Here is a 25,182-nt window from a genome sequence, read left to right as displayed (position 1 = left end):
AGTGGTCATCTTCAGCTCATAACAAAGCCATGAAGAAAAGTCCAGGAAACCTCAGCCATGGACTCCTTTGAGTTGCCAAATTAATTCTCATTATGTGGGAGAAATAAAACCCCCAAATTATCCTCCAATTCCCCACCTCTGGTCAATGGTAGGTACTACTTCCTCCAGGAGGCTACCGATGACCACCAAATCTAAATATGTTAAATCTGGACACTCCCCACCATCAGGACAAAAAGACACCTGGGGAGACAAGCCTGGTGAGGACACTTCCTGATAGTTTTCTTCCCTTCTCAGCCCAGGGTGTAGCTGGGACTGGCTGTGAAGCTCCCATTTCTAAGGCAGGCCCTCATTTTCTCACAGATTCCACCATTTAATCTATTATGGAACCAGTCAAGCTGCTTGCTCTATTTCCAGTTAGTTTTTTGGGTACTGGCTGGACAGGGGGTTGAGCTGATTAAGACCCATGCCGTCATCCTTCATTACTCACCAGCCCTGTTGGCCAGGAGTGTGGGGTTCTCTATCCACTCAAAATTAAAAGACTTTGTCCAGGTTTTGTAACAGCTTGTACTTTATTACATATGCAGCCCTGCTATATCTGTCAGTTGATCCCCCCTTTCTTGAAAGTATTTTCTTGATATCAGTCCCCTTAGGGACACTGAGCTGCTCCCCCTTTGCCCCCCCTTTCCTTCTGGGGCAGATTAAATGGAGTCCCAGGAGTGGGCAGGGGCAGGGGCAGATCTACAATTCGTCATCACAGTCCTCTTACAGGTATTTACAATTAAATCAGCACCCTTGGGGAGGTGTAAAGGGTTTTCAGGATGGGATAGAGGCTGTCCTTCATCCAAGGAACAGGCTGGAGTGAGCTAAGGCTGGTCTATCTTGAGTCTCAGAAGGTGAAGAGGAGCACGTCCTGTGAGTTAGTGTGAGTGGGGCATATCCTCCCCAAACTTGTTCTGGTGGGCAACGTTCTTCACATCTAGGAGAGCCTGAGGAGGAGGCAAGAGAGGGCAGGTAAGAGAGAGTGAGGACCCCCTCTACCTCAGCCAGGAGGCTGCCCCCATTTGGGTTCTCAACCACCCTGTCTCCTGGACTATTCCACATGCAGAAGGGCCTCCATTTTCTCCTTAGCCAATCACAGAAGGTATGCATGTGGAGGGAGGGAGTGTACATGTGTTAGAAGGTCTGCCCAGGACCCACCTGGTGGTGGACATAGGCCTGACACTGATAACACCAGGTAGAAAGGTCGACATAGCTGAGGACCAGCGGGTGTCCCGAGCCTTCATGGTGCTGGAGCATATGGGCACTGATGTAACGACTGCAGTAGACCTAGGTTAGGGAGTGAGTGTTGGGCAGGGATCAGCACTCACCTGTGGTTTGTTCCTGGGCCAACCTCCAACCCATCCCCTTCCTCTGTTGCATACCTCATAGCAAGACAGACACACCCAGTTCTCCTGGAGTGCTCCACAGTCCTGACAAGGTTGGGTCACATCCAGGCCTGCTTCAGGAATGGGGCATACTGCCACCAAATGGGGACACCAGGACAGGGGTGTCACGGCATAAAACATGGCCTGGGTGGGTGAAACTGAGTAAGCTAGGGACTTATCTCTTCATTATATGTTCCTTCATCATATGCTCCTACCTGAAAGCACAAATAGACAAGAGAAGGAAGCCACAGTCCCATCTTCTCCCTGAGCTCACCTGGTCAGTGTCCCCAAAGGCCTGCATCAGCACTGAATCATCCATGTCCTGACCTCCTGCTGCCTCTCCTAGTAGCCTCTCATCTCCTGGGATCTGAGACTCTGGGGCCTCCTGGACACACAGAGGCAAGAGATGTATTTGAGAGGCTTGATTCTTGTCCCTTCTTCCCCCTACCTGGGTGTGGTAGTGGGCCTTACCTGAGCCTCGTTGTCTAGTTCCAAGGTCCTGAGAATCCCAAACAGCTTAGTGGGGGATATCTGAGGTGTGGCTCCTTGCACAGGTGAGGCTGGAGGAGTCTGGTTGTCAGTGCATGAAGCTGGATGGGTTTGGATCAGCTCAGCTCCTCCCACAGCCTCCTGTGAGGTGGTCTGGTCCGGCATGGCTCCCTCTGAGGACTGGTCCTGAGTGAGCTCCACCACAGCTGTCTCTGACTTGGTCTGGGCTCGAGTGGAGTCTTGCACAGATGATGCCAAGGCGGTCTTTCCCATGCTTGCATCCAGAATGTTCCCCTCTAGCGTGGTCAGCCCCTCAGCTGACCCAGGATTGGCTGGTTGGGGAGCTTCCTTGGTGATCAACTTAGAACTGGAGGGTCCCTCCTTGTCTTTGACCTCTGGAACCACAGGAGGGAGAGGCTTGAGTGTGGGTGCTATGCCCTCTCCTGCCTCTAATCCCTTCCCTCTCCTGAGCCCCTCATTGTCCCCAATTCCCCATGCTTACTTACTCATGACCCGCAAGCTGCGCCAGTATCTGCGATGGACTTGGATGGTCTCAGCAATTGAGGCCAGGGCCCCTGACAGTGGGGGCCGTGGCAGGGTCAGCAGGGGTGGCGGGTCCCCAAGGAGGGTGCGGGTACAGGCAGCCATGGACTCCGAGATGGACGTCAGGTTATAGCCACCCTTTTTAAGGGGAGGGAAAGGTAATGTTGGACTAGCCTCAGGGAATTTGGGGGGCAAAATATCCTGCCTCCCAAACCCACCTCGGGGCCCTGCAAGTCTGGAGGGTGGGGACTGGGGACGAGTGAATAGAACCATCTGTCACATGAGCAGTACCCATTGTGTGAGGTGGTTGTTGAGGGGGATAAATTATGTTGTAAAGTGCAAGATAGTAGTAACCTCAATAACAATAATGCTGATGGTAACAGTAATAGCTGCCATTCATTAAGTGCTTGCTGTGTGCTAGGCCTTATTCTAAGGACCTTATGCATATTAACTCACTTAATCCTCAAACCACATGTGCTCAATCTGTGCAGGAATCGCTCTTCACAATATAGGAGCCCCTGGCTGTACCCACACAGAAACCCCTGCCCCAAATTGGTACAGGAACAACTGGTCTTTCTCTCTACATGAACCCACCCTGACTTGGTACAGGAACCCACTTTTCTTAAACTCTATAGGGACCACAGTCTCTGTTCTTTTTACAGATAAAGAAACTGAGGCTCAGAGTGGTTAGATGACTTGTCTGAGGCCATAATAACTGGAAAGAGGCAGTGCTGGGCTTGGAACCTGGGCTATCTGATGAAAGGTTCTTAACCACCACCCTGCCCTGCCACAAGTAGTTTGGGCACTGTGTGGGGTATTTTACCAGCCAAATAATCTATCTGTGACTTACTGTCTTCATCTGTAAAGTAGTGAAATCAAATACATAAGATTGCTAGTATATGAACAATGCATAATAATAATAATAAGCTACAGCACTTCTACAGTGCTTACCATATGCCAAGCACTCTTCCATGATTAGCCAGCCCCATCTTACAGATGAGGAAACTGAGGACCAGGGGGTAGCAGCACTGAGTAATTTGCAAAAGGTCAGTAAATTTACTTTGTCTCAGCAACTTGTTAGAGGCAGTTCAAGTAGTGGTAAAAAGCATAGACTCTGGAGATAGGCTGCCTGGATTCAAGCCCTGGCTTTCCCATTATTAAAGATGTGGTCTCGGGCTGGTCACCACACCTCTCTGTGCCTCAGTTTCCCTGATCTTGAGAGAGGAAAATTATGAGGTCAGTAGACCCCACTTCAGAAGGCTGCTTTGTCAATGAATTAATAACATATATAAAGTGTTGAGAAGAGTATCTTGAACATCGTGAGTGCTCAATGAAATCTGTTAATGCTGGTATTATTAACGCCCAGTACATGCCAACAATCCCAGGTGAAGACACTCAAAGGAGATTTTAGGAAATAGCCCCGAGTGTTGCAGCCAGCTAGCATAAAGGGCAAGGCTCTAAGTCTTCCAAACCATCCCCCACTGTGGGAAGAGGGACTGAGAAAGTTACCTCTAGGATTAGGATAACGCGGCCACTGGCAAGGCCCATCAGCAGGTGGGTGAGGTGGGCATAGCCCTCAGGTGACACCTGGCAGCCCCCGAGTGGGTCCCCCCGTGCTGCGTCAAAGCCAGCGGAGACTAGCACCAGTTCTGGATTAAACTGAGGCAAAGGAGAGAAGAAATGCATGGATATGAGGGTAGGGGTTTGGATAGGTAGCAGGTGAGGTAGACCTAGAGACACTGAGACAAGGACAAATGAAGACGTGAAGACGCAAATCAGAGAGATGAAGACATGGCACGTGGAGGCTGGGAGACACAGGCCAGAGCCCTGGAACTAGGAAGGGGAGGATGTGGAGACACAAGATAGAGATACATGGAGAAGGAGCGACAGAGACTTGGACACATCCGACACAGACAAAAAGACATGAAACACTAGAAATGGATGGATGGGGACATGAGGTAGAGTCATGAGATGTGGAGACTCAGCCATCATGAGACACAGAGAAACAGAGATATGTCCTCACACACACGACCGAGGGTGAGATCAAGAGGCACACGCTCCCCTCCCTGGGTCAAACGTGGGACACACATGCACAAGACACAGGGTTTTATACACCTGTTACCAAAGAGAGGTACACACATACTTTCATCTCAGGAAATGATGCAATGCAAATGCCACACACAGAAGATGGTCACATACAGCCACACACAAACACACAATCAGACAGTCCCATAAAGACCAGACTACACATTGTTCTAGTCACACACACACACACACACACACACACACAGTTTCTCAGAGGGGTCAGTAATCCACAGTCACCCCTGCACAGACACAATCACACACATGCCATCACCACAGTCACAAGAGCCACACACACACACTGTTGAGCCTGTAGAAGGTGGTTGCTTACACAGTCAAACATGATTTCAGTTACACATACACACACACACACACACACAGAAGGTAGTCACAACCACTGTGCATCATCAGACACACATACATCTGAACATGCATGTCTACACAGAGATCACAGAGATGGGGCTTTTATCAACCTTCAGAGTTAGTCACATATATACAATCCGCCACAGACACACACAGTTTACACATGGAGAAGGTGGTTACTTACAGCCACTCATGCAGATTCAGGCAAATATATACAGGTCACCCCCAATCAGAGAGACACACAAACAGCCATAGCAGACAGACAGAGAGATGATTGTCATGTACAGCCTCCCACATGCAGAAAGTCACACACTGGCAGAGTGAGCACCCATCACACAGAGAAATGGTAGAAATAGCCACCTGCACAGAGTTTAACACACATACTCAAACCCCTACCCACCTTGCACATGCAATTCCACAGAGATAGCAGTCACATGGGGCCCCCATCACACAAAGACAGGCGCTGGTGATGATGTACACATAGGACATGTACATAGCCACGCAGATGCAAACTACCCTCATATATCCAGAAGTCCCTCACAGTTGCACACAGAGAAGGCAGTCACATAGAGCCCAGCGGGCACAGTTAGACACATGCAAAGGCCATCACAGGATCATACCCCCAGCCCCTGCCATTCCCATTGCTGTCTATCTCACAGAATCAGTCACCTGGAAGTCAGATACATACGCACCGGCTGCCACCCACACAGGTGTATCAAATACATCCTGAAGCGTACCTCGTAGGCAATGGGAAGCACCAGACGATGCCAGGCAGCCAGGTACTCGGCGTCACCCATGCGGGGCCCATTCCAGGCCACGTTGACGGTGAAGCCCATGCCTGCGGCCCAGCCCACCTGGTTGCTGGCACCCTCATCCCCCATGGGAAAGAAGGTGCCATGATCATAGCGGTGCAGGGAAATGTAGAGTATGCTGCCGGAGACAAGGTGGGAAGGGGGGCTATGGCTGGTTAGCGGCCTGGCACCTGAGGGATGGCCCATCCACCTCCCTGGCCACACTCTGATTCTTGCCCAGCCCCTCACCTGGGGTCCTCCTCAAATATGTGCTGAGTTCCATTACCATGATGGATGTCCCAGTCCACGATCAGGATCCTGGAGAGGGACAGCTTCTCAGTTACCCAGGACATGTGCCCCCTGGGAGAGTGCAGGGGCTAGACCTCTAGGATCTGTCTGCAGGGGCATTTATTGTGGGTGGTAGGATCCTGGGTCCCTAGGGAAAGTACTGGGTGGCAGGCTTGTGGGTCCTATGACAGTAAGGATGACAGCTGAGCCTGCTGGGTCCTGAGCAAGTGCTCAGGGACAGACCCTGAGCCCTGTGTAAGGAAGCATTGGGACCTGGACCCTGGGTTCTGTCGGGATAGTAATTAGGGGTGAGAAATGCTGGGGGACACCCTGGATCCTGTTTTATAAGCATGTGGGTACCACAATCTTGGGGTCCTCTCTGAGTAAAAAGCACTGAGAGGCTAGATCATTGGTCCTTTTATGGGGCAGTGCTGTGCAACTGGACCCTTGGGTGTTTCTGGGTATGTCCTGGGGGTTGTACCACGGGGCCTGCTGAGTAAGCAATGGGCTGGGGAGGGCCTGGGAACCCTCACCGCAGCGCATGCCCACTAATGGCCTGGGCATGGCGAGCAGCCACAGCCACAGAGTTGAAAAAGCAGAAACCGCAAGCAGCATCCTGCTCTGCATGGTGTCCTGGAGGACGAACCACGGCAACACCATTCAAAACCTGGGGGAGGAGCAGGGAGCCAAGATCAGACCGCTGCCCTAATCTCTTTCTCCCCCCTTGTCCTTGCTTCTCCTCTTCCCTCTTTCTCATCCTTCCACTACCAGCTGCTAGGGGCACCCAGCCCCACAACGCCATCCCTCTGGCTGTACTTCCAGTAAGCAAGGCCTCTGGGGAGCAGAGATCTCCTCCCCATCCCCCTTTCCTCAGGCCCTGTCCTATTCTCTCCAAGCCACCTCTCTCCATCCCCCAGGACCACCTCTTGGAGCTGGATCCCCGCCCCAAAGCAGACGCACCTCTCCCGCCAGCACAGCTTCCACAAGGCGGCATGTGGCGCCAGTGGCCAGCTTCGCACAGGCGAAGGTGCTGGGGCAGATGTAGATGGAGTCAAAGCTGGCACCCTCACGGTGCAGCTCCCGGGTTTTCATCTTCTCTGTGGCCCGTAGACGACCTACGTACGCAGCACTGGAGGCACAGAGATGACACCAGGGACAGTCAGGTGGTTCTGTCCCCTCCACAACCCCTCCCATGTCCCCCAGCAGCTTTACATACCCAGGCTCCAGCCCCAGTGGCATGTGTGCACCGAGGCCACATCCCACCCCAGGCATGAGGGTCTGACCTGTGGCAGGTGAGCAGCTCAGGATCCGTGGCGGGACGTGTGGGCAGGATGAGGCAGCGCTCGGCAAGACCGAGCTCCTCCAGACGGCCCATGATCTGTGAGACGCGCTGGGGCATCTCGGGGTGATGGCTGAGAGATGGGGAACACAGAGGCAGGGCTCAGTGCTTGAGGAGGGGGAAGGACCCCTGACAATTCAGCCTGGCCCTCCAACCGCATACTTGTCCCACAAGTTGTAGTGACCCATCATCCGTTGGTCATAGACCAGCCCTGTGCGAGCCTGCAGCACCGGCCACGTCAGGACTGGGAGTGCAGGGGGCTGCCATGGTCTCTCTTCCTCTTCTTCCTCCGCATTGTCCCCCTCCACGTTGTTCTCCTCCAGGGTCTCATCTGGAAGAGGCCACATTCACCCTACTCCGCCACCCTGAATCACTGGAAAACTCTGGAATTCAGTTTACCCAAATGTAAAAAGGGGTGGGAGACCTGAAACCAGGACCCAGTGAGATAGAGGGCCTGACCCTCCTCCAGCAAGGCAGCTCAGGAAAGTCAGAGTGGGGTCTGGAAGAGGCTCTCCCCTATGGCTCATCCCATCCCTGACCTCCCCTCCCCCACTAAGCCTACTCCCTGCCTCCTACCTGGTCTCACAAGGACCTCCCAGAAGGGCTCCAGAGCTTCCAAAGTGCAGGACAGTGACAACTGGGCACTGGAGGGCAGGGGAGGGGAAAGTGTGACCAAATGATCCTGGGGTGGGCAGTGAGGGTCCCACTTTTTTTCTCCTCCACCTGGACTCACCTCGAGCAGGGGGCGCCAGGGGACTCCAGCATGGGGCAAGGGTCTCCCAGGAGGGTGTGAAGCGAGGCGCTGACGCCCTCAGCCAGGGAGCGGAGGTTGTAGCCACCCTGGGAGAAGAGTGTGAGGGGGGGGGGGCGTCAGGAAAGAACTAGACAGTATCAGGGAATAGTAGTAGTAACACTATTGCTAGTGTGCTGACTACATGTCAAGCAACAAGGAATTTAGGTGACTTCATTTCACTCCCTGAACAGTGCTATAAGGTGATTACTATCAGTATTATGACTGTTTTACATAAGGAAAGCAGAGGCACAAGGAAGTTCAGTGACTTAGGCAAGGCTGTCCAGCTAGGAAGTGGAACTGCGGGGACAGGAACTTCTCCTAGACTTGAAAGCTTCGTTTTTATGTCCTGTAGGATCCATTGGCTCAGAGATTGAGTGAGTCACTCACCTCCAGAGACAGGATCAGCCTGCCTCCTGCCAGACCCATGAGCAGATGGGTTAGCTGGGCGAACCCTGCCGGAGTGGCGGCCATCTCGCCCTAGGAGAAATGTGGAAAGTCAGCCTGGCTCCATGTAGTCCCCTTCTGCCCACCTGCCATCTCAGGGAGCCCGTCTTACCTTGGGGTCCCCTTGGAGGGCATCAAATCCAGCGGCCACCAGGACCAGCTGGGGCTGGAACTGAGGGGGGAAAGGACTACATGAAGCTACCTGCCCTCACAGCCCATCCCTCACCATCACACCCCAGACCCCCAGGACCTCAAAGGCGACTGGCAGCAGGACTTGCAGGAAAGCGGCAATGTAGTCGGCATCTCGCATCCCCACCTGCAGACAGATGCACATGGTGGTGAGATGGGGATGTTCTGTCTTCTGCCCCAAGCCGAATGAAGGGTGGGGGTGGACCTCACTCTGGGTGCAAAGGGTTGGCAGACACTGACCTGGTTCCAAGGCACATTGATGGTGTATCCCTGGCCTTGACCAAAACCTGTGGTGGACCAGTTAGAGGCCTTCAGGTGGGGCCAGAACCGACCCTGCTCATAGCGGTGGATGGAGAAATAGAGCACACTGGGGGCCGAGAAAAAGAGCAGAGGGTTGAGGAGTCAATCCCCCCAGAGGCCCCCTACCCACAGCTACCAGTTCCTTCAAATGCTCATTCATTCTTTCATTATTTCACCCCAATTAATTCTTTAATTCACACATTCATTCATTCTTCCATTTATTTATCCATTACTTCACTCATTCATTTCATCTCTTACTGGAATCCCTCCCTCAGCAAACATTGCTGCCCCCATGCCCCCAGTGCCCAGCTCTGAGACCCTGAGAGCCAGCGGGTCTATCCCAGTCCCTGAGGGCTCCTGACCCTGTGGGAACTCTAGACCATGCCTGCCCACCTACCTGCCCCTGTGACCAAGGTGGTAACAGCAGGACAAACACTGTCATGTTGGGAGGCCCACAGCGAGCATCGGGCTCTAAATTGGCAGGAGCCAGCTAAGGCTTACAAGAGCATCTTTCAGTGTTTCCCCTGAAAGAAGTGGGAAACTTGGGGGCTAGGGTTAGGAGGGGCGGGACTTGGTTCTATGTGTAGAGCTGAAATGGTGGTGCTGGCTAGGGCTCCATGAAGCCAGTGAGGGTGGCAGTTCCTTCTTCCTAATACCTCATAGGCCACCTCTACTACTTCTTCTATTGTATAGGTGAGAAACTGAGCACTCAAAGCAGTGAGGGGCACTGACACACAGAACAGATACTGAAAAGACACGACGGTCCAGAAAGCCCAGCAGGAGGCTGTGGGAGGGCTTAATTCTGACTGAGGCATTCCAAATGAATAATCTCTCATCCATCCATCCATCTGTTCATCTGCTCCCTGTCTTGTTCCAGGAAGGATTTAAGGCAGCATTTTTTTTCCCCTTTTCAGGGAAATATGAGAAAGAATGGTAAGCAATGAATCTAGACAAACTTGACAGCGCCATTTTAATAAATATTGATAATGTGGTTGTGAAATTTAAGACAATTTGTATAACCCAAGTGAAAGCTCTGGTAATGAGTAGGTGGGAGATGATTTTTTTTACTTCAATAAATATCAGTTCTAAACTTTTTAAAAACTAAGTTAACCATGAAAGGAGCAGAAATACACAGTAGAGCATAAATATTATCATCAGGGAGAAGAAACGACTTAAGAAAAGATTCGAAGAAAGCCACCCCACAAGAGAGCCATCAGAGTCAACAGAAGAACTAACACCCAGGAAACTAAACTTATAAAGGAAACAGATTTTAAAATAAATTCAATTGACTTCCAGTGAAGAAATGGTGGACTGATAGCACAGGTTTACCTCCTCACTCTCCTACGATCCCAGTCAAAAGACAGTAAAGGAATGTTAAACAAGTATCCACCCAGAAAGACAGAATGGAATAAAGGATTCAGACAATAAGAGATTTCAACAAATCCCTGGAAAGTACTTTGAGGCTCCAGGGGCCTGCAGGGATGACCTGGGGTTTCCCTTCTGGAGAAATTAAGCACGGATGCAGGTCACTGCACACAAAATCAATCCTGAATAGCCAACTCACCGACTGACCAATTCACTAAATTTACTTGTTTCTTTTAACTACTTAGCTTTAATTTGCCTGTTTTCCTTGTCTTCATAATAGTCTTTTAAGGACTGTCCAACTTGTCTCCACCCCAGGAACCTGCTATTGGAGTTAAGAGACTGAGAGATGGGGAGCTGGGAGATTGAAGGCCATGGATAAATTTGTTTTGATTTAGACTTTCTTATTCATGAGGAAGAATGCATTGAATACATTCATAATTCCTCATATCCATGCATACAGTCAACAATATAGCCACAAAATAATGCAGCCAGAATCTCCAATGCACTTATTAAAACAAAAAAATTAATGATATTAAAGGATTATTGTTAATTTGCTTTGGCATGATACTATAGTTATGGTTTTTTTGGGTAAAGTCCTATGTTTTAGATATATTCTGGAATGTTTATAGAAATGATATCTGGTATCTGGGATTAACTTTAAAATAATACAAGAGGGCAGCAGTGAGGGCAGGTATAGATGAAACAAGATTGGCCAATGAGTTGATAAATGTCGAAGCACTCAATTCAAGAAGGCAGAAAAGAACAAAATGAAGAACACAGGGAGAAATTAATAAAGATAAAAACAGAAAAAATAGTGAAGTATAGAAAATCAAACAATAAAAACAGTGAAGATGATTAAAAAAGCCAAATGCTAGATTTGAAATGATAAGTAAAATTGACAAACCTTTGGCAAGGTTGACGGGGAAATAAAAAGAGATGTCACCCCAAGAAGAGCCCCCCCTTTTTTGGAATTTGGAAGGATCCTATCTAATGCCAGGCTCCTTGCCCACACTCCCTAAAGTTGCGACCTGTCAGTGGACATTTCCTGCCACCATCCTGGAGAAATGCCTTTCAGGAAACAGACCCACATGCATCATAGCAGAGTAGCCCCAAGACAAGGCACCTGCAACAGTGCTTCATTCTTAGGTAAAAATGGCCAAATAAGGATTGCTAGACATTTGAGGAAAACTGAAGAAAACTGAAAACACTTCTAATTATTACTCTATAAAAACAAGATCGGGAATGAGAGGGCACAGAAACAGAGAGGGAGAAAGTGCTTTTTGAGATTAAAAGAATGTCTAAATACATAATTCAACAGAAGGGCTTTGAAGGTAAAGTTGTAGTAATTTCCCAGGACACATAGCAAAAGGAAAAGGAGACAGAAAACAAGAGAAAAAAAATAAGAGACACAGAGGATCGACCCAGGAGGTCTAACATCTGACTAACAGGAAGAGACCATAAAGGATACAGTAGAAGAAATCATCAAAGATCTAATAGAAGAAAACTTCCAAGGATTTAAGAAAGGCATGTGTCTTCAGATGTAAAATGTCTATCCACTGCTAAGCAGAATGAGGGGCCAAGGTGAAAGTTCCAAACACCAGGGATAAAGAGAAGAATGTAAAACCTTCAGAGAGGAAAATACATTACTCAGAAAGGAATGAAAATCAGGCTGACATCAGACATCTGTCAGCAACACTGAATGACAGAAAATGAAAGCAATGGCTAGAGAAAAGCCAACCGAGACTAGATTAAGGCCCACAGGAGCTCAGTGTCTATGGGGAAAAAGTGTATTCTACACAGTTGGTTCAATAGAAGGCTGGATGAAACAACAACTGCTTAGTAGTGTCCCCTACTCAGAAGGACTTGCTTTTTGCAGGAAGGGTAAACTGGTACCCTTTTTGGAGGAGAGTTAGGCAGTAGATCCCAGACTTTAAAGCACGCTGACCCTCTGACTCGGTAATCCATGATTGGAAATTCGTCCTATAGATATACTCAGAGAAGTGTAAAATGATATATTTACCAGGCTATTTACTGTAGAACTGTCTGTAATAGCTAAAACTGGGAAGCATCATAAATATCCCGGAATTAAAATGACCAGAGGTACAGCCATACAACGGAACACTGTATAGCTCTTGCAAAGAACAGGGTGCTTTTTAGGGGCATTAACATGGAGCAGTGTCCACAGAATGCTGTTAAATACAAAAAGCAAGTTGCCAAAGACCATGTAGAGGACTATCCTATTAGGCAGTGTGTTAATAATAATGATAATGAATCTTCATACATCTACAGGAAAAATTCTGTAAGGATAAAACCTAAACTATCAACAGTTACTTCTGAGGTGATGGGAATTACAGGAGATTCCCTGCTATAGATATTTCTGTATTATCTTTTAATAAATACTTTGCAGTAGTCATAATTAGAAAAAAATAAAGTAGTAATTTGAGGTTCATTCCAGCTCCAGGGCAAATTGGGGAACAAGATCTCCAAGTATTTGTGGGCTCAAATCTCATCTCTTCCCATTCTTCTCTGTGTGATCTTGTAACTTGTAAGCCTCAGTTCCCCAATCTGTAAAATTGGGAACCCAACAGTCCCTGCCTCAGACTGAAATTAAGACAGCAGACAAGCAGTGAGCAGCACAGATCCTGGTCCCAGGGCAGACCCAATGAATGTGGATGCTTTCCCTTCCCTCCCCGACCCCTTCTGGCTGGGCCTCGAAGGGTTGTAGGTGGCTGGGAGTCTTAGCATCTGGGGTGGCACTTAGGGCATACCTGGGGTCCTGGTCAAAGGTGAACTGTGTTCCTTGACCATGGTGCACATCCCAATCCACGATAAGGACCCTGTGAGCGGGAGAGTGGGGTACACTGTGTAAGAGGATCCAGGTGTTTCTGGAGAAGCAGCCAGACCTGGCTACCCCACCCCATGTCATCCCATCTCACCCACTTCTGCTGCTTGCTACTGACCTCTGAATGCCATGCTTTTGTTGAGCATAGCGGGCAGCCACGGCCACATGGTTGAACATGCAATATCCATCCATAAGACTATGCTGGGCATGGTGTCCAGGAGGCCTGGGAAAGACAGGAAAAGCCACAGATTGGGGGGTTGGGGTCCTCCTCTGCAGAGATGGACTCTCTGCTGCTCTCTGATCCTGGAGTACCAACTCCCCCAGTGCTGATGCCTGCCAATCTGCCAGGAACTGAGTAACTGGAGCCCTCAGACCCTCAACCCCAGTCCACTGCTCTCCCTCTAAAGGAAACAATACTGCTCATTAAAATTATCAATGCATACACCTTCTCACCCAGTCATTCTGCTCCTGGGGACTTAGCCCACAACCTATGTAACCAAAAGTGTGAAACAACATGTTTATAAATGGACAATATTTGCTTCAGCATTTTTTGGAGACAGCAAATGATTGGGTGGGGGGAATGCCCAATGTTAGGGAGCTGGTTAACTTACTGTACACTTGCAAAATGGTATTCTACATGGGTCTAAGCTAGAAACTGTTAGAGAAAAGCTTTCCAAGTTGTATAAATGGAAAATGTATGGTATGGAAGGGAGCATGTTGAGTGCTGGAGTGCTCCCCTAAAAAAGGGGAGGGAAGAGAAAGGCTCTATCTTCTACATTTCATCAGTTCTGGGATGCCAACGATGATAAGATGTACTATGATTTTACATGCCAGCGACAAAGCAGAAATTGCTGCCAACTGAATTCTGAGATGTCACTGTTTGTAAGATGATCTGGATTTCAAGATGTTGCCAGTATGAAAAATAGGCATCTTAGAATCAACGAAATACGGTATTTACTCCATGAAGAGGCACAGACTGTTTCTGGAGGACACATGAATCACTGGTTAGACTACCTTTAGGAAAAGAAGCAGGTGTCTGGGGAACAGGGACAGGGGTGGGAGGGAGACTTTTTCTTGTACCCCCTTTTGTACCTTAAGCATGTAAATATACTACCCATTACCAATACACTTTACATTTAAGGGAAGGAATTTTTCAAAATGTAGAAAACTAAATGCTGGTGGGTCCTACCTGATGATGGCCATGCCATTCCGGATCTCAGCCCCCAGGACTGCATCCGCCAACCTGAGGACGGAGCCTGAGGCCAGGCATGCGCAGGTGTATGAATTCTGGAGACAGTGGGGAGCCAGAAAGGAAGTGAGGGAGAGAGCAGCCCTTTCTACTTAGCTGTTTCCCCCACGGTGAGGTGAGGTTGGGGATGGGCAACCCCACCCTCTGTTCTCACAGTTCTCATCCATACCGGATGCAGGTAAACTGAGTCATAGGTGTCTGCTAGGATGCGGAGTTCTCCCTCATTCATGTATTGAGTCGTCTCCATCAGATCAATGTATTCAAGGCTGTGGACACGGACAGGGGATGAGATCCAGGGGCCTACCTCCCTCCTTGGGCCTGAGCCAGGCAGGGCCCTGTCCTCTCCTCAGCTAAGCCCTCCATGCACCAGAACCCTGGATAAGTCACATCTCCTCAATTGCCGATCTGGGGGAACAGCTGGGATATAGGCCAAATTTCCTGCTTCTTCCCTAGCCCACCTCATTTCCATTAAGATCCTTTGCCCTTTGCTCTAGCCACACCAAATCCTACTGCCAGGCCTTTGTTCAGACTGTTCTAGCTGTCTGTACCTCCCCCTCCCTTCCCTCAGCTCTTCTCTTCATCTGACTCATTTTTTTCTCCTCTTAAAGCTCAGCTCAGATCACTCTGCCAAGCTAGCTTTCCTTGGGCCACACCACACCAGAACCCTTATTCTGGGTTCCTACAGCCATCCTGATCACTCTTTCCACAACTGTTTACACACCAGATTATAACAACATCTCATTATGGGTAGATGATATGTCAGGCACCATTCTAAGCACCCAACACATATCAAATCCTCCTGAGGAACTTAGGTTTACTAGCCCCCATGTTACAGGCGATGACACTGAGATTCAGAAAGGCTTGGCAACTTGCCCAAGGCCACAGAGCCTATGACATTTCTTCCCAAAGCATCCAGTCTGCCCTGGTGGGTCCAGGCCTCCCCCACATCACTACAAGGCTCCCAACCCTTCACCTGTGAACCAACATCAGCTCCTCCTTTTCGGCGAACCGGGCCTGGCGAGACACAAGGAACAAAGGGCTAAGGCGCTGGCCATGCCCAGGTCCTGCCAGCTCCTGCCCTCCACCCAGAGTGTTGGCCGGGGGACTCACCTGAAAGGACACGCAGCGGTCCAGGAGGCCCTCCTGGATCAGCTGCTCCTTGATGGCATGGAGCCGCTCAGGGCCTTCCGGGAAGCTGGGTTGACAGAGATACAGTCACACGCACATATAGATATATGCAGGGACACTGATGAGCAGCATATCAGCCCCTGCACATCTTCCCATCCATCCTTCCACAGCTGCTCATACCAGAAGCTTTGGGGTCACCCTTGGTGACTGTTGGCTCCATTCTCACAATATATCCAGGGCCTGCCCCTCTCTTTATCACCTCCACTGCTGCCACCATAACCTCCTGCCTAGGCTACTGCAGTCAACTCATCACTGGCCTTCCTGCTTCTGCCCTCACTCCCCCAATAGTTGTTTCTCTGCACAGCAACAGACATTGGTTAAAACCTATATCAGAGGCCGGCCGAGTGGCTCGTTGGTTAAGAGTTGGCTTGGGAGCACGAGCTCTGAGCAGCAGGGCCCCCGGCTCAGATCCCACATGAGGGCCAGTGACGCTGTGCCCTCTAGAGCTAAGATGGTGAACAAGAGCTTGACCTGGAGCTGGGCTGTCGTGGGCTGCTGTTCACTACCATGAGTGGCTGGCAGCCAGCGTGAGTCGTCAGCAGCTGGTGTGAGCTGCCGTAAGTGGCCATACAATGGCCGGCCAGCGATCTGCCTCAGCTGGGAAGAGCGCAATGATAATACCAACATGGGCCAGTGAAGTGACATCCTCCACAACTAGACTGAAGAACCAAAGGACAGCAACTTGTCTGTTCCACTTCCCCGATTCCCCAAAGCTGTTCCCTCCCCCAAATCCCCAATATAATCTTTAAAAAAAACACACCTAAATCAGATCATGTCCCATCTCTACTCAAAACTTCTCTTGGCTCCCATCTCATTAAACCAAGTACTTTTCAGCTAGCTCTCCTCCCTGCCTAGAACAGTCTGCTCCCAGATGTCTCCATGGCTGTCTCCCTCACCTCCTTTAGGTTCCGGCTCAAATATTAGCGAGGCCTTCCCTGCCCATCCTATTCAAAACGGAAGAGTCCCCTCCACTGTGTTTTCTGCTACTCTCCCTCCTGCTTCAGTGTTTCTCTACAGCACTTGTCTAACACATTGTACTATTCACTTTTTGTTTGTTGACTCTGTCTCCCCCCAGAAAATGTAGTCTCCACAAAGGCAGGGTTTTTTTGTTTATTTTGACCATTGCCACATCCCTAGCTCCTCAGGAGATAGTAGATCTGCATCAATAATGAAGTCTTTTGGGCCAGCTGAGTGGGGCATTGGGTAAGAGTTGGCTTGGGACGCCAGCTCTGAGCAGCAGAGCCCTGGTTGGGATCCCACATTAGGGCCAGTGATGCTGCACTCTCTACAGCTAAGATGGTGAACAACAGCTTGACCTGGAGCTGTGCTGCCGTGAGTCTCCGGCCACGGCGGCAGTGAAGCTGCAGTGGGCTGCCATAAGCTACTGTGAGTGGCTGGCAGCCGGCGTGAGTGGCCGACAGCCAGCGTGAGCTGCCAAGAGCTGCCGTGAGCGGCCGTCCAGTGGCCGGCGACCGATTTGCCTCACCCGGGAAGAGCGCAATGATAATACCAACATGGGCCAGTGAAGCAACGTCCTCCACAACTAGACTGAAGAACAAAAGAACAGCAACTTGTCTGTTCCCCTTCCCCAATTCCCCAATAAAAATCTTTTAAAAAAATGAAGTCTTTTGACATCCTGAGTCTTCCATTGGGTTAGAAGAGATAGATCTTCAACTGGTAAACACATAAGTATAATGACGAGCAAACAATGACATGGGTTAGGAAGAGCTTGAAGATCAGGTGTGGGGAGAGGGCAGTGACCAGGCAAAGCTCTCTCTGAGAAAGTCTCCTTGAGATATGAATATTAACTGGGAGGCGAGAAGGTACAAACTGATCTCTGGAAGAGAGATTGCCAGGGTGAAGACCCAAGATGAGGGAATGCCTGGCATGTTGGACGAACAGCAAGGGAACCAGGGTGGGTGAAGTGAAGCAAAGCAAATGAGGGGGAGGATTAGTTGATGAGGTCACCAAGGTGATGTGGAGCCAGATCACATGGAATCTGAGAGGCCAGGATGAAGAATTTGGACTTTACCTTGAAGGCAATGGTCTGCCCTTGAAAGATTTTTAAAAAGAGAACATCATCTCATACATGTTTTTTTAGGTTGCTGTGTGGAAAACAGACAGCAGAGGTAAGGGTGGAAGCAGGAGACCGGTCAGGAGGCCTCTGCAAGTCTCGGTGAGTGATGATCGGTGGTGGCAAGGAAGGCAGTGAGGAAAGGTCAGATACTGAATACATTTCGAACATGGAGCCAAAAGAATTTGCTGATGGATTACATGTGTGAGCGAATGGGAAGTGTAATTCTTCTGTTTCAGTATAAACATCGCTTCTTCAAGGATGCCTTCTGGGAACCCTGGATGCTAGTCTAGGATTTCTAGTAAATATTCTTAAAGTCCCTGGTCTTAAGCCCTCCTTCATTAAACATTTCACACTGCTGTTGGCTGTTTAATGATCTGCTCTACTCACCTATCAGCTCCTTGAGAAGGGACCCTGTCTGTCGTGTCCAACACATTTGTATGACCAACTCCTGGCACACAGTAGGCACTCAATAAATGTTTGCTGGCTAAATGAAAAGAACCCTTTCAAGCCTGAGCCCCATCTCCCTAAGTCGTCTGCTTCTGGTCTCTAGGCTAGTGTAAAAAGGATTTGTGTTTGCTAATGGCTCTAAGTGTGAATATTTGTGTGGTTCGGGGACAGCCTAGAGGAGTCAGCCTCACCTGTCATCCCAGAGGCAGTGGAATTCATTTAGCTGCTCATCGAACACCAAGCCAGTACCAGACAGTGTCTTGGCCTCAAGGTTCAGATCCTGCAAGGAAAAAAATGGGAGACACCGATCCATTTAGGGCCTGAGTCAGAGGGAACATCCCATGCTGACCAGGATGGAGAACCTCAGGGTTTTGATTGTCACCGGAGGCTAAATTGTGGCCAGGCCACTCTCACCAGCCCTTGCAGGCCGACGATTAGGTCTTGCCCTGTTTCTTGGCTTTGCTTCTTCATTCTGCCTTTCTTCTTAACCTCCGCTAGTTTGGGGCTGGAGCGGAGTACGGCACCCTTCTTAGCACCTCGCTTCTGCCAAACAGAAAGAAGGGTCAGAGTCCACTGCACGGCCGGCTGCTTCCCCTCCCCCTCATCAGAACGGGTCTGGGGCCTCACCGAGGTGACGCTGGAGTCGTGGGGGGGCGAGTGGGGGTTGTGCCTACTCCTTCGCTGCCTGGTTGTGGTGGAATCCTGACCGGTAGAGGTCATGGTCGGGGAGACTTCACCCCTGACGCGGTTCTGAGGGGTGCAGTGGAGATGACTGAAAGGGCTGGGGTGCCCTGAGGACCCCACATCTCAGTCCCTTACCAGGCCCCGCCCCCTATACTAGTCTCCATCTCTCATGCCATCCTATTCCCCACTGCCTTCTAAACTCCGCCTCTCTCAAGGCCCTCTCCCTCCATTCGGGTGTCTAATTCACCTGGTCCCGCCCATTCCACTAGACTCCACCCCTTTAACTGTATTCTTTCCCCTTTCAAAGTCTTACCTTTTCAAAGAGCAATTAACCCTCAGGCTCAGTCCACTCTAGAGCCTGCTCTTTCCAGCAAATCACCACCCCTTCCGCTCTACCAAGCCCCATTCCCAGGTCCTTTCATTCTTCTGAGCTTCGCAAAGACCCCGCCTCTTCATAGACGCCCTTTCCATCCAATCCCCCAGGATAATCACCCACCCTTTCACTCATCCAGACCCAGACTCAATCCCGGCCCCGGCCCCAACTCCACCCTAAACGAACCACTTAACTCCACCCCTTATCGGGCAGCACCCGCACCTTCCACTGGGCCAGATCCGCCCCTAACGTTACAACAGACCCCGTCCCTCAGGGGACGGCCCCTTTCCTTCTACCAGGCCCCACCCCCCGCCCAAACCCTACCCCTGTCGCTTCCCCAAGAGCCTTCAGCGAGTTTCGAGCCACCTCCCTCCAGCCCCCGCCCCCTCCGTTGACGCCAACCAATCCCTTCGGCTCCACTTCACTGGGCACAGCCCTTTTTTCAAACTCCGCCTTTGGCTAGGACCGCCCAATTCCCGGCGACCTGGGGCTGTGGGAGCCCGAGGCCAGCTTTTCCTCTGGGCCGGGTCTCTCTACTGCCCGCCCAGATTCCGCCCACACAGGGATCATGCTGCAAGACCGCGCCCCTTGTGCTGGCCACACCTCCCGCGAGCTCACAAACGGCGGGTTTGTGCGTCAGACCGCGACGCAGGCCTTGCTGCGCCTGCGCGAAGCGCGCTCCGAAGGTTCGACGCAGCGCTCAAATTCAATTTCGCCCCTCCCGCAACCCCTGCCGCTGTCTCCCTGGCTTTCCTGGTCGCCGTCCCTCCGTCCCTGTCCAGTCACCTTAGGAGCCCTCCGGATCCGCGGCAACTGTGCCGTGCGATGCCTAAAGAGAGCAAACGAGGGAGTTAGGAAAGGGCGTCTTCCCTCCCTGCAGCTTCCCGCGCGGCGCGCCGTGATGACGTGGCGCGGGCGGGCTGGAGCTGGGTTGAAACTGGAGGAAGGTTGGTGGCGGCCAAATGGGAGTGGTGATGATACTAAATGTGGCGAGGATTTTCTAAGTTAATGTTCACGAAGGTGGTACACAGGAAGCACTTACCAAATGTTAGCCATTAATATTTTACCGTGAAAATGGATGGTGGGGCAGAAGGAGTCTTAGTAGGGGCAAGTAGTAAATGATAACAAGTATTATGTGTCAGGCATTGTTGTAAGCCACAACTCTGTGTCGTAGTTCCCATTATTAAGGCTGTTTTGCAGATAAGGAAACTGAGGTTATGCGACTTAGCCATGTGACCTGGGGCAAGTTACTAAACATCTCTGTGTTTCAGTTTCCTCAACTGGAAAATTGTGATAAAATGGTTCCCAGGGACAGAATGGACTCGGGGCGGGGGGGGGGGGGGGAGGCTTTTCTTGGGCGGGACCTCTTCCTGTCAGCCCCCCTCCACCGAGTAACCTTTGCTCCCAAGTTGTAATGGAAAGTGTGTGCCTCGGAGGAAGGGTAGTTGCCCCCTTGCGGCCCCCAGCCAACTCCCTCCCACCCCAGGTCTAAATAGCCCCGCAGGAGGCCGGTTTGTCTTCCTAATCTCCCCTTCTCATTCTTCACCATTTCCTACCGGGGCTGTAGGCTGGGGCCCGAGAGATAAGCGGTCTGGGGTTCAGCATCGCTGACTAACAAACAGATTGACAGCCCCACCACCCACTAGCTGGGCCCTCTGACCCTCTTGAAAACCCCAGTTCCAGCCTTCCTTTCCCTTCCACTCTTCCTGCCTGAATATGTCTTTTGTCCTGGTGGAAGAGGGTCACAGCCCTAAGACCTTTAAACCTCCACATACACCAAAGAAAACACATACAATGATACACACTGAGGAACATTCTGGGGGTGTGATGCCTACAAAATAATAGAGTAGGGTGTCTTGTAAGGGTCAAGGCCCATTTTTCTGTATAGTCAGAAGAGAGGTTTCTGTGAAGCAGAAATCGGCAAACTTTTTCTATGCAGAACCAGATAGTAAATATTTTAGGTTTCGCAGGCCACATATGGCCTCTGGTAAATTCTTTTTTTTCTTCCTTTCTTTCTCTTTAAAAATGTAAAAACAGGCTGCAGCCTGACTTTGTCCAGAATGCCATAATTGACTGGTCCCTGCAGTAGAGTGTCAGTCTTTGGTTTCCTTTATCTGGCTAGGATCCTTTTACAGGATAAGTACAGAGGTTCCATGCTTCCTGGGGAGAGGTATTCCTTTTGTGTGAGGTGTAAGGAGAGGGATTTATGGACAGGGTCTGGTCACTTCTCATGTTCTTCTACTGGGTCAAATGTTTCTGGACAGGGATACCTATAGTTTCCTTAGTGGTGGTCCTCCACTGAACCAAGCAGGGGTTTCTATATAGGACAAGACAGTTGTTTCTAGACAGCTCAAGACTAGGGGTTCCCATACAAGTTCAGGATGGGGTTCCTTATACTGTATTATGACAGGTTCCTACAAAGAGATGAGGTGATCCAGATCAGGGTCATCACAGGTGTTTCTGTACAGGTTCAGAGCTGTATTCATATATTCGAGGCAGTAGAATCAGGTGTTCGTGTCCAGATTCAGTTAAGATTATTATTATTTGGACTAAATTAGGCTAGCTGCTATAACAAACCCAGAATCTCAGGAGCTTAACAAGTAAGTGTTTACTTCTTGCTCATACAAAATCCAATGTGAATAATTACCACTGGTCGTTAATGGACCCAGGCAACTTCCATTTTGTGGCTCTGCTCTCCTCTGAGTCCTTGGAGTTTTCACTATTCAGCTGGTAGATAGGGAAGGAGAGGGAGGATTCCATGAGAGGTTTTTATGGGCCAGGCCTTGAAGTAGTGTATGTCACTCTGCCCACACTTCATGGTTCAGAACTGTCACATGTCCACATCTAACTATAAAGGAGGCTGGAAAAGTGAGCAAGCTTAGGAAGAAAAGGAAACAGGTTTGATAAGCTCGTAGTGGTGCCTGCTACAGGATTCTGTAGACTCTACAGAGCTACGGTGTTGAATGTGGTAGCCACTAGCCACAGTCATGACAGTGGTTCCTCCATAAGATGAGGGTAGGGCTTCCAGAACAAAGCCAGGGCAAGGGCTGTCAGAGAGAGTCACATCAGGGCTTTCCATACAGCTTCAGGAGAGTGCTTCCAACGTGCAAGGTTAGGAGTTCCTATACAGGATCAGGTCAGAGATTACTGTAAACCAGGCAAGTTAAGGATTTCTATTGAAAGGAAAAGGTTTTCTGTAGAATCCAGTCAGAGGGGCCAGTACAGTTGTAGACAAGGCTTCCTGTGAGGGTTCACAGCCATGGGAGCTAACACAGGGTGAGGGCAGGAAGCCCTGTACAGTGTCTGGGCAGAGGGTCCTGTGCCAGGTGAAGCCATAGGTAACTGTATAGAATGAAGTCTGGGCTTAGAGTAGAGGGTCAGAGCAGGGTTTTCCATGTAAGTTCAAGACTGGATCATGGGTTTCTGTGGACTCTACAAGGTAGGGTGTGAGATAGGGATTATTGTGTAGAGTGACGTCAGGGGGTCATTGTCAACAATGGAAGCAAGGGCTCCTGAACTCAATCAGGGTTCCTGAAGAGGCTGCAGATGGGGATTTCTGCAGAAAGAGTCAGGTCCATGGTTCAGAACTAGATTTTATTGTGAGCAAAGTGTTTGTAAAATGCTACCTGGAGGACAGGGCTCCAGTACAGTGTGAGGACAGAGGTGTCCTGTCCAGGGTCAAGGTAGGATTCCTATAGAGAGATCATGGCTCATGACAGAGGGTCAGGATAGGCGTTTCTGTAAGGGGTGGTGCAGGGGCTTCCTTACAGCGTGGGTTCAAAGATTCCCGTGGCAGGACAGGGGTTCCTGCTGTACAAGATGAGGACTGGTGTTCCTGTCCAGGGTCAGGATGGGTTTCCTGTTGATAATACGAGACAGGTTCCCTTAGAGTTCCAGAGCTAGGTTCCTGTACCAGGCTAGGGCTGCAGTTCTTATAGGGAGTAAGGACTGGGGTTCCTGAATAAGGTGGGGCCAGGCACATTTCCAGCACAGGTTCTGAGAGGGGTTTCTTTCTGTTCAAGATGAGAGCAGGGGATCCTACAGGGTGAGAGGGCTGGGATTCTGTGGGGCAGCCGGGTAGGAGGCTTTTACAGGGCCAGGGCAATTCTAGACAATCCCTGTAATGAGTGTGGACTACTGTGATTCTGCAGTGGGCTACTGTGGCGACTAGCTGAAGGGATGCTGTTCTGTTGAGGACAGCTGCTCACCCATTACTATGTTCAGGATATATGGTCCCACAATCCCCATCTCTGGGGCTGCAGGGGAGAAGCAGCCCAGAAGCAAATCCAGATTTGAGTCAATTGAGGAGTGAGTGGTTTAAAAAAGAGAGAAAAGCAGCCCAAGTAAGTGTGAGCAAGACTCGCTCAGTGTGTGTGTGTGTGTGGGGTAATGGCACCATCTAAAATCTACTTGTTAAACTCAACGTGGTCAGGGCAAGTTACTCATCAGAACTGAGCCTCACTTTTTCACTAGTAAAATGAGTACGCGTATACGTACTTTTTTGGCGTATTTTTTTCAGGTGTTAATGAATTAAAGCAACTGAGGCCTCCCAACCATTGCTGACCTACAGTGAGCACAGTAAATGGTGCTGCTTGCTGTTAGGAACCACTGAGTAGTGTGGAGGTTAAGCCATGGTGCCTGGCTCAGCCCTGTGCCATCAGCTGTGTGGCCTTGGTCAAGCCACTTAACCTGTCTGGCTTAGAACGTCACCTGACTCAGTGCATGCTCCTATGTGAGGGGTTTTTTCTTTTTTTTTTTTTTAAGATTTTATTGGGGAATTGGGGGAGGGGAACAGACAAGTTGCTGTCGTTTTGTTCTTCAGTCTAGTTGTGGAGGACGCTGCTTCACTGGCCCATGTTGGTATTATCATTGTGCTCTTCCCGGGTGAGGCAGATCAGTCGCTGGTCACTGGATGGCCACTCATGGCGGCTCATGGCAGCTCATGCCGGCTGCCAGCCACTCACAGTAGCTTACAGGTGCCCACTGCAGCTTCACTGCAGCCTATGCTGTCGCCGGTGACTCATGGCAGCCCAGCTCCAGGTTGAGCTGTTGTTCACCATCTTAGCTGTAGAGGGTGCAGCATCACTGGCTCTAATTTGGGATCCGAACCGGGGCCCTGCTGCTCAGAGCTGGCGTCCCAAGACAACTCTTAACCAACGCGCCACTCGGCCAGCCCGAGGGTTTGTTAAATGAAAGAAAAGATTCTGCTTTGGGGGGAGCAATTCACCTAGGTGAGTTGGTGTGCTGGGGTGGGAGTTGGCACTGTGGGGGTCTCCCCCATCTACAGGGTCTAACTATTCCCCCCAAGAGGCTATTTTGTCCCCCTAATCTCCCCCTCTCATTTTCTACCATTTCCCACAGGGCTGCAGGCTGAGCTGCGCCGCAAGAGATAAGAGATGAGTGACAGGAAGGCCCACGGACAACCCCACGGTCCCAGACTGGCCTTCTGACCGTTTTGCTGGCTACCATTCCAGCCCTACCCCTTCATCCCGTTCCTGTCCTGAGTATGTCTTCTGTCCCTTAGAAGGGGATCCCTAACTTATACCGACTGAAGCTATATATGTTGATACCTCCATACACAAGTGTACACAGAGCTGCTCACATTGTCAGCCACTGAGGGACACTGTGACATGCCAGATTCCGTGCGACATGCTCACATACACAGACTTGCACAGAAATACTGCCATTACCAGACCCACAAAGGCATCCTGACATACAGATCCTTCTGGTCACACTGTTATGTCTCCACACCCTGTCATACATAGTCCTTGTTCAACACTTCAAAAATGTTTATCAATCAAATTCTGTTCCCAGCACACATGGTGTCACACTGGTTCAAAACCACCCTGTGTGGTGCTCAATCACAAGAACACAACCCCACACGTTTCCTCAGCCTCTCGCAGTCACCTGGT

General features: G+C 50.2%; 1 protein-coding gene and 1 long non-coding RNA gene across 6 annotated transcripts in view; one reads left to right on the top strand and one right to left on the bottom strand.

Annotated features, from left to right (window-relative positions):
* Window positions 1-544: 544 nt before the first annotated feature.
* Window positions 545-20,185, bottom strand: HDAC6 (histone deacetylase 6). 5 transcript variants are annotated; one of them, XM_019629623.1, is made up of 29 exons: window positions 20,057-20,185; window positions 18,841-18,963; window positions 18,628-18,756; window positions 18,405-18,493; window positions 15,612-15,696; window positions 15,475-15,515; window positions 14,671-14,767; window positions 14,442-14,539; window positions 13,371-13,475; window positions 13,179-13,247; window positions 8,986-9,112; window positions 8,807-8,872; window positions 8,669-8,728; window positions 8,500-8,589; window positions 8,053-8,159; window positions 7,896-7,963; window positions 7,482-7,650; window positions 7,264-7,392; window positions 6,941-7,109; window positions 6,514-6,647; window positions 5,942-6,010; window positions 5,639-5,831; window positions 3,966-4,115; window positions 2,420-2,594; window positions 1,896-2,308; window positions 1,699-1,809; window positions 1,422-1,568; window positions 1,198-1,326; window positions 545-986 (listed from the first exon to the last, which is right to left on the bottom strand). In XM_019629623.1, the coding sequence occupies exons 2-29, from the start codon at window positions 18,931-18,933 to the stop codon at window positions 918-920; spliced, it is 3,381 nt and encodes a 1,126-aa protein (XP_019485168.1). In that variant the 5' UTR covers window positions 18,934-18,963; window positions 20,057-20,185; the 3' UTR covers window positions 545-917. The 5 variants fall into 5 exon arrangements, with proteins under 5 accessions (XP_019485168.1, XP_019485164.1, XP_019485166.1 ...); XM_019629619.1 differs by lacking the exon at window positions 20,057-20,185 and adding an exon at window positions 19,211-19,548; XM_019629621.1 differs by lacking the exon at window positions 18,841-18,963 and having other exon boundaries at window positions 20,057-20,140.
* The window catches only part of LOC109374791 (uncharacterized), a 42,072-nt gene continuing 37,039 nt past the window's right edge, over window positions 20,150-25,182 (top strand). The window contains exons 1-2 of the long non-coding RNA XR_002122456.1: window positions 20,150-20,217; window positions 24,632-24,774. This is a non-coding gene — a long non-coding RNA (uncharacterized LOC109374791). The remainder of the gene's footprint in view (window positions 20,218-24,631; window positions 24,775-25,182) is intronic.

This window comes from Hipposideros armiger, unplaced genomic scaffold (assembly GCF_001890085.2).
Source record: "Hipposideros armiger isolate ML-2016 unplaced genomic scaffold, ASM189008v1 scaffold_862, whole genome shotgun sequence".
Taxonomy (NCBI): Eukaryota; Metazoa; Chordata; class Mammalia; order Chiroptera; family Hipposideridae; genus Hipposideros; species Hipposideros armiger.
Note: the sequence above shows the minus strand (reverse complement) of the source record. Positions and strands in the feature narration are given on the sequence as shown.

What these genes read in the sequence shown, in the direction of transcription:
- HDAC6 (XM_019629623.1), bottom strand. Translation starts at nt 18,933, where the DNA reads ATGACCTCTACCGGTCAGGATTCCACCACAACCAGGCAGCGAAGGAGT. An exon ending in AAGCTGTGCTGGCGGGAGAG is followed by an intron (nt 6,648 to 6,940) that starts GTGCGTCTGCTT and finishes CTCCTCCCCCAG; the next exon opens with GTTTTGAATGGTGTTGCCGT. An exon ending in ATTAGTGGGCATGCGCTGCG is followed by an intron (nt 6,011 to 6,513) that starts GTGAGGGTTCCC and finishes GTCCCTCTCCAG; the next exon opens with GATCCTGATCGTGGACTGGG.